Here is an 8,253-nt window from a genome sequence, read left to right as displayed (position 1 = left end):
AGACTGCAGCTCAGTACTCCGGAGTGCCGTGGTGGATCATCCTGGTGGCGATCCTGGCCGGGATCTTGATGCTCGCCCTATTGGTGCTTGTTCTGTGGAAGGTAAGTCAGAGCTGCCCTTTGAGTTTCATGATAAAACTAGTTTAGCTTTCAAAACAAAACAAACAAACAAAACCTTTTTCCGGCTTAAACACTTTTTTTTTTACGTTCATGTCTTTGAAAATAACACTGATAATGTTTTCCTTTTCTTCGTTACGTTCCCTCCCCCAATATGTCATTAGAAAAACGTTGCAACAAAATGAAAATTTGAATAGAGTGAACACTGATGATATCTACATAGCTAGTCATGTGTCTTTGACATTTCTTAAATGTGTTGATCTTGATGTTTTATATGTCATTTAGCATGGCGAATAATTTCATCTTAGTACTTGAACATTTTCATCTAAGATCACATTCTACACCTACGTCACGTTGTTTGGTATCACATTAGTCTGGACTAATTAGCCTGATTGTAAATCCTATGTGGAAATGTTCGTGGCAGCCATTAGAGGGTCGTGATTGTGAGTCGCAGTGAACTTGACAGCAACTAACAATAGTTGGCAGCCCGAAGTAGGAGGAAAACATAGGAATGAAGGAATGAGTATCGCTCGGGATCATTGCAGCCTGCATGTGGAAGATAGGCTTGTAACAGGTGTGAATAATATGAAACAATCTTCCACTTGCTTCCTACCAGTAAATAGATGATGTGACCAAACGTGTGTCTATAAGTTTGTACTTGATGGTTTCCAGAAATGATAACTTATAGGTTTTGTATTATTTCCAGTGAGTGATGTGGATTCACACCCTTATCTGCAATCCCAAATTCCAAAAGGCGTTGGAAATGGAAAGTTCGTAGTGACTTAGAGGGCAGCACACCCTGACACGGTGTGAAGAGGGAATACATGGTCACTGTCTCTATCGATTGTCTGATACAGTGACAGTATGTGTGCGACCTACTGCTCTTCTGTAAGGCAGCAAATTCTGAGTTCTAAAACCTCTTTTACGTAGCGAGTTTCAATGAGGGATTCTGGACACAACCTGCAGTCTCCTACAACCAGACACCTCCTTATCGAGGCGTACAGTAGAGAAGATTTCAGGAAAGTCTCACCTTTAAAATACAGGCATCTGTTTTATTTTTCCAATTTCCTTTTGCCAAATCTAAGATCACTTTCTAGTGTCTTCCAAAGGTGCTTTTGAAACTTGGTACCTGCTCATGCCAAGAATCATCTGCAGAGGGGCCTCTGATCAGTAAGCCGCTCAGGAAGTGGATTTCTCTGGCAGGTGCCATCGACCAACATATCGAGAGGGCCTAAAAGTTATTTTGATATGAAAACTGAGTTCGGGGGGTTTATTTGTGGGTGAGCTTATCCGCTTTAGAGCAGTTTGTATTGCTCGTCCTTTTAACAAGGGTGTAAACATCACAATGGGGAGAGAGTCCTGTGAACAAAGTTTGTGTGTTAATCATTTCCCTGCCCCGGGACGCTGGCTTTTCTCAGCCGTTTGGTAGGACAGTCTTTAATGAGAGTGTAAACGGGACAGTGGGCAGTGATTTCTGTAAACAAGCTCTGTGTGTTGAGGCCCTAGGACACTAGTTCGTCTCTGCTATGTAGGAAGTGTGTTGGACTAGGTGATCCCAGTGGTGTATTTTGAAAGTTCTCAAGAATCCAGACTTCCAGGCAGACTATAAAATCAATCAGTTAACCTTCTGCAACCTCCCTACGAATGGGATTTTTATTCCTTTATAGACATTTTTTTTTAATTTAAACTGAACTATTTATGTATTAGAGTCATAAAATATTTGGTCAGTAAGAATGCTAGCCACATGGTCTTTAAAACAGGTTTTGCATGTTCACGTAGGCATCAAGGCTAAGCCAGCCAGGTGGGGCTTGGGTCACCATTCAGGCATAGAATGTACTGAGTGTTGGGATTCTGACTAGAATTTTGTCTGGGAGAAAGGGAAAAGTCCACTGAGCTGGGCTGACTGCCTTCGTGTTGGAGAGAAAGACGGTCATGCTCAGCGACTAAGAACATTGTCGAGTTGGCCGGCTCTGTGGTCCTGGTCTGTGTCCTCTTTAACCACCCTTTTTAGTAGCTGGCTGGATGTGGTCACTGTATCTTAAGAGTTGCAAATAGAGTCCCAGGTAAGTAGCTCTGCTAGAGCCACGTGGTGGAACGTTCCTTCCGAGTGGCAGCCCTAAACCTGCACTGCCCACGAAGGCTGCTCTTAGTGGGGCCACGTACGAAAGCTTACATTTTATTGCACTTCGATAATGTGCGTTCTCTCGTGATAGCAATTGTACAATACGACTTGATGTGCTGGAACAATAGGATAACCATGATCGGTCCCAATAAAATGGTTTTGGGGGGAAAAAGTCATTTGCATTTTAAGAGCCAGGTATAGCCAGTGGCTGCCAAACGCTGCAACACAGAGGGACGTTTCCCCGTCATGAAGTTGCCAGCTCGGGAGCAGAATGCTGGCGGGCACAGAGATACAGGGATGTTTTAAAGGGCAGTTCCGTGGCCTTAGGAGCTAGATAAAAGTAAATAGAAAATGTTCTCCACCACGGAGGGAAGGGAATTATGGTAGAAAATGGAATTATACTTTTATCCTCATTTCAAGTGACCTGACCTGAGAAACCTGGGTTCCCGCTGCTTAGAGGTTTCACGATTGTTCAGAAAATGACAGCAGTCATTCTTTCATGATGGTGTATTCGGATTTATATTGTGGTGAGTCATCTTGCCAGTCAAAAGGTCTCAAGCAGATGGCATTGGTTTCATGAAATTTACTCTGAAAGGCAGAATGCCTACAGTGGATCTATGTTTCGGTGGGTGCCAAGTCTTCCAGGCAGAAGTTGCCTATTGAGAAGGTGACTGATAAAATGGCAGAACCTTTGTCTTTTCTAACTGCGGAAGTCAAATATTTGGCCTGTTGTCCATATTCTCTTGCAAAGTGAACCCATGCGGAGTTATTCTCAGATGGGTACACATCCCTTTCTGAGAGGGTTTTTGTCCTCTGAGCCCGCTGACGAACGTCCATACTGACTTCGGACCACAGAGCCGCGGTGATCGTGTGGGGCCAAACGCGGTCACGTTAACTGTGTACTGTCCACTGCCCTGACTGCCGCCTTAGTGGTGGCTGTCCGTAGCAGCCTTTGGGGTAAACAGGCTGTCAGTAGAAAATGGGTGAAACTCTGAGGGCGTCTTTTGGTTTCTAGCTCTTACCCCCGGAACTGTGACATTGACTGAATAACCTTGCTTCCTTGTAGTGCGGCTTCTTCAAGAGAAATAAGAAAGATCATTACGATACCACATATCACAAGGCTGAGATCCATGCTCAGCCATCTGATAAGGAGAGACTTACTTCTGACGCATAGTAGTGATCTCCTTCCGTGATTGGTAATTGATTGACGTTTTTTCATCGCTCGCTGTGGGAGCTGCTGTGGTGTGGTGTGGTGGCTAACTTTAAGAGCAACTGCGTGCTGTGTATGTCCCATTAACAGATGTTTCCAGATGTCCACACTGGCTTGCCTTGCTTAGATTTATTTATTACATGTGAAAGCTCATTTCAAACCAAACCAAACCAAAAACCCTCGAAGAATCTTTGGTTTCAGGTGAGTTGTTTGGGGTTCTCCTGGTTGTCACGCTGCCCCCACTACCACGAGCATCATCTCCATCACCGGACACGCCCAAGAAGCCGTCAGGCCCCCAGGATGCCCCAGTTGCCACCTGTTGCTTTCTAGTTATGTCAGGCCCACTTGGAATTCCAACGATGCATAAGCAATCAGCGCAGACGGCTTGTCCATTTTGGAATTCCCACAAACAAGCTTGTGCTGACTGCCTAATTAACCTGCTGCATGCCAAGAGCAGTGTTTCTCTTGGCGAGCCTTTCTTACTGCCATCTTTTTTGGTCTCCTTGCTGTGAAGTGTTGCGGGGCGGGGGAGGAATGCTTGCAGTGCTTTTTGATTGTGGCTCCGAAACCATCGTTTGCCAGCTTAGCACGCACCTGCCTTTTCCTGTCGACTACGGGTCAAAGCCCATTGCAACAAAACATGACTATTGGCATGATGTAAATTGTGGCCCACCTCAGAAGGTGAGCCTTTTGGCTAAGTCACCCCCAGTGTCAAAAAAAAATGTTTTGTCCAAAAAGTGCCCTGGGCAGTTTTTATTTCACTGGTTTAATGGAGTTTGACCTTGTTTCACCATCCTGGGGATTTTATTCGACCTTGGGTCTTTGTTGATTCTGCGCTCGTGTCTTGCTTCTGTTTGTAAATCCATGGAAACAGGAATTGGTGGTGATTCCTTTTTCCATTTCTGTGGGCAGGGGGAGATAGAATTGCTCCCCGTCAGCACTTTTATGGCACTGTTAGAATGAATCCCAACATTGCCATTGCAGTTCAAGCACTATCCGTAACGTCCCTCCTTGTTGAAATCGGGCAGCAATCACATTGTACAACCCATGGGTACTTTGGTTTGTTTGCACCGAAAAATAAATGAATCAGTGTCGAAGTGGCCCTAGCATCAAATTTCTTGGTCCACTTTACCTATTGATTTGGTGATAACTATGTGCGTAATTTTATTTTGTCCCAAAGAGGTATTTTTTTAATTATTTTATTGGGGGCCTCATACAACTCTTATCACTCACTATCCATCCATCCATTGTATCAAGCAACCAAGGACATTCTCTTTTTTTCCCAAGGACATTTTTATAACAGAATGAATTCAGCATATTTTGTTCCATACAATAATAACACACGCTGTTGATATCACATGATGAGATCCAGGCTTCTTTTAGCTGCCCTGCTAAATTGAAAACACCTTTTAAAAAAGCATGTGTGTATTTAGTCTGATTCAAAAATCTAAAGCTATGTTCTTGATAACAACCAAGATTTTTTAAAAAATCAGACTGACTAATGAAATACACACGCATTTGTATCTTCACTAACAATTGAAATATGAGGAAGAAAGATAAATCCGAGGGTCTTCCGAACTTCAAGTCCTGCATGGTAGATGGCTGCCAGCGACACGGTTACTCATGACTGATCAAATAAAGCAGTTTAAGTCTCAGGAATATAAGCGTAAATCCAGGCAAAGCAAACTACCGTTTAGCTTAGTAAAGAGAGATGTGCTAATAGTTCCCAGAGCCGCAGGAAAGAGAGAATTATTCAGATCCAATAAGTTGAATATTACATCATTTAAATAATGACATGTACAGTATCTGTGACTGGATTTCCATTTTTTTAAAAAGTTGGACAGGGGCATGATAACATCTTTGGTTTACAGCCTTGAAAAAAATGCAGTGCTAGTCTCAGGCAGCGAAGCATCAACTTTGTATCCATGTAATACTGTGATGTGTCTCATGGACTCTCCAAGTTGGTAGCAAAGAGACCTCGAGGTGGCTTACCTTGGTATGAAATACAGAGGCAAGATAGAAATGGACATGTTTTAGCCTCGTGGCTGTAATTCCTTTCCATTTAGCTCGAGGGGCTGGTGTATTTTATCCTCTGGACTATTGGTTTTTGTCTTAAAAGGAAACCGTTTCCTCCTCTTTTGCGGTCAAAGCCTGAATAGACTGCGTGAGCAGTCTGCGCTTTCCGAGGTTCATTAATTGGTTTTTGCTTCTCTTTCCTTCCTGCCAGTGTGGATTCTTTCGGCGCGCTAGGTACGAAGATAGCGTTCCGGAGTACAGTGCCATAAGGATCCCTAAGGAAGAGCGAGAGATCACAGATGAAAAATACAGTAACGACACCCTTGAGAAAAAGCCATGGATCACAAAGTGGAATGAAAATGAAAGCTATTCCTAGGGGAGCCCCCCCCCCAAAACAAAAAAAGCTCCCCCAAGAACCCAAATTGTTTTCTATTTTTCACCCTTGGAACACAGAAGTTCAAATGGATTAGACGGCCCCGTGAACACCTGCCTGTTGACTTCAGACTGACTCCACACAGTACGGATGGACCTGCAGTTTGAACTGTGGCTATTGTTACGCAGCCTAAGGCTCTTGTTTTGCACAGCCAAATTTAAAGACCGATGGAACGGATCGTCGTTCTCTGCCTTCACTTAACTCTCGGGGTTGCTTTCGATTGTGGTGTGGCTGACTCACACGTGCCGGGGACAGGCCTGCCCGGTTACACTCAGGCAGTGGCCTGCAAATGGCGCCGGAGGATGGCACTCAGGTGCACCAGCCCACCGGTGGCCCTGCCTCTGCAAACACTTCTTCCCTTGGGATGGGAGAACCTGCTGCAAGGGAACTGGCCCCGTTGCGTGGCTGTGGCCAGGGCAGTTGGGTTTCCATTCACAGCGGCGCTGCTGTCAATTGTGCAATAGAAGGTGATGTGGCCACTTGCCGCCGGTTTCCGTTTCCCGGATGTGTGAGCGCTCGCTCCCCGCAGACGTGCACAGACTTGCTTCTCCTGCCTCACTAAACCACACAGGCGCAACAGATTGGAATGCGAATTATACTTGTTTGTATATATCTAGCCCTGGTATTTATTTTTACTTTTTTATTTTTGCAAGCCTTTTTGTGATTGACAGGCCAAAGATTCTCCGATTGACCCCCTTTTAGGCTAGTGTAAGCAATCCGAATTAGAACTTGGAGGTCATTGGTTTGACCTGGATTCTTTCCTGCAAGAGGAAAATGCTAGTTCTTTATGAATGTACTAGAGTGTTGTTTTTATAACTTAAACTTAACCTTTAAATTAAGTATAGCATCTCCCTCCAGGACAACCCCTCCCCCTTTCCACCAAACCCCAAATGGTTTGTTTAAAGAAATAGGATTATAACTGAGTAAGATCATTCATTCTTAGCAGAAATTGGGTATTTCAGAGTTTAGAGTCTGGCGTGTGGATTTCTGAATTCCATGCTGTAACTTTCAGGAACGAATCGGAGAGAATGGGTTTGTCGTTGAACTCCTGGGCAGTCCACTCACTGCCATTAAAGCGAGGGGATTTGAAGAGGTCCATGGAAAGATGTCATCGTCTTTCAGTCCCACCCCGCCCCCCTATAAGCTCTTTGAAGCCCTCTCGTACTGTGTGTTCAGTGTAACAGAAATGGTGAGCGCCTGTAGTGTATCCAAACCAACCCCTTTTGAGACTACTGAATATCAGATTACCAAAACAGTGATTCTCGTCGGATAAAAACCATCACGGCTCCCAAGCTTTTGAATGTTATTAGAACCGTTTAATCCGAGTGGTGTTCGGTTTTTCTGTTCTATCTTTCCCTTATCCTATAAAGTAGCCTTGGGACTACTTTAGTTAAAATCTACTGGGTTTTAAGGATTAAGAAGAAAAGAAAAGATCTTATTCTGTACATTCAGTTGAATCTGATCTTCAGTCATGCCAACAGAGCTACGTTGGCAAGCACTACATCCAGTTGAAGAGATGTGAAGGCTGCTGCTTTGTGCTAAGGACTCTGCTTTGAACCATTAAATGATCTGCGAGAACGAGGCCGCAAACAGGTGCTAACTGGTTTAGGTGAACAGTGGCCTCAGCGCCTGGATCTTTGCAAAGTCCAAACAGTTGTGGGCCACTGGTGCTTCTCAGCAGAAATCTGAACCACCCCCGGTACTGAGGACGCCATTCTGGTCGTACTTTTGGGGTTGTCATGAAAAGTCACACGTGTGCTGTGTTGTTTACAACTGTTTCTCGAAGATGGGTCAGCGCAGCCTGAAAATCTCAGTTTCTTGCTTCGGTAACTCAAAAGTCGAATGCACTGGCTTTGTGGGTTGCTAAAGAAGCTGGTGTTTTGATAGCCTCCAACGGCCTGTGTTAAAAATGAATGTCCCAGGAGGGTTGGGTGGTCCAGCGATGAAAAGACACGAATGTTTTGGCATTTGAATTTAGAATTGTTTAAAAATGTCATCTCAAGTCAAGTCACTGGTCTGTTTGCATTTGATACATTTTTATACTAACTGGCATTGTGAAATTATTTCATGATCAGAACATACCTGTGGATATTTGTGTATAAAAGCGTGAAATAAAAATTTTTAAAGAAAGTGTTCATCTAAATAATGCAACACTGTCTGTGCGGAGCGAACTCTTAAACTATATCATAAATGACAAGCCTTCTTGTTTTATCAAACCAGACTTAAAGTTCACATTCAGATTACCAAGTAGTTTGCGATGTTTCTCTTACTCTAAAAACACAAGCACTGCTGTTGAGTTGATTCCGAGACTAGAAAGCCTTACAGGGTGGCCGGGCCTCGTCTTTCTCCCAAAGAG

General features: G+C 44.0%; 1 protein-coding gene across 1 annotated transcript in view; it reads left to right on the top strand.

Moving 5' to 3' along the window:
• Nucleotides 1-8,027, top strand: part of ITGA6 (integrin subunit alpha 6) — a 47,904-nt gene extending 39,877 nt beyond the window's left edge. The window contains exons 17-18 of the mRNA XM_045297936.1: nt 10-101; nt 5,676-8,027. Of these exons, the coding sequence (XP_045153871.1) occupies nt 10-101; nt 5,676-5,840 (257 nt within the window). The 3' untranslated portion in view covers nt 5,841-8,027. The remainder of the gene's footprint in view (nt 1-9; nt 102-5,675) is intronic.
• The last annotated feature ends 226 nt before the right edge of the window (nt 8,028-8,253 follow it).

The sequence above is a fragment of the Echinops telfairi genome, unplaced genomic scaffold (genome assembly GCF_000313985.2).
Source record: "Echinops telfairi isolate 266 unplaced genomic scaffold, ASM31398v2 ScPeMD7_4;HRSCAF=17, whole genome shotgun sequence".
Taxonomy (NCBI): domain Eukaryota; kingdom Metazoa; phylum Chordata; class Mammalia; order Afrosoricida; family Tenrecidae; genus Echinops; species Echinops telfairi.
The sequence above is the reverse complement of the archived record's forward strand: the minus strand, read 5'-3'. Positions and strand labels throughout refer to the sequence as shown.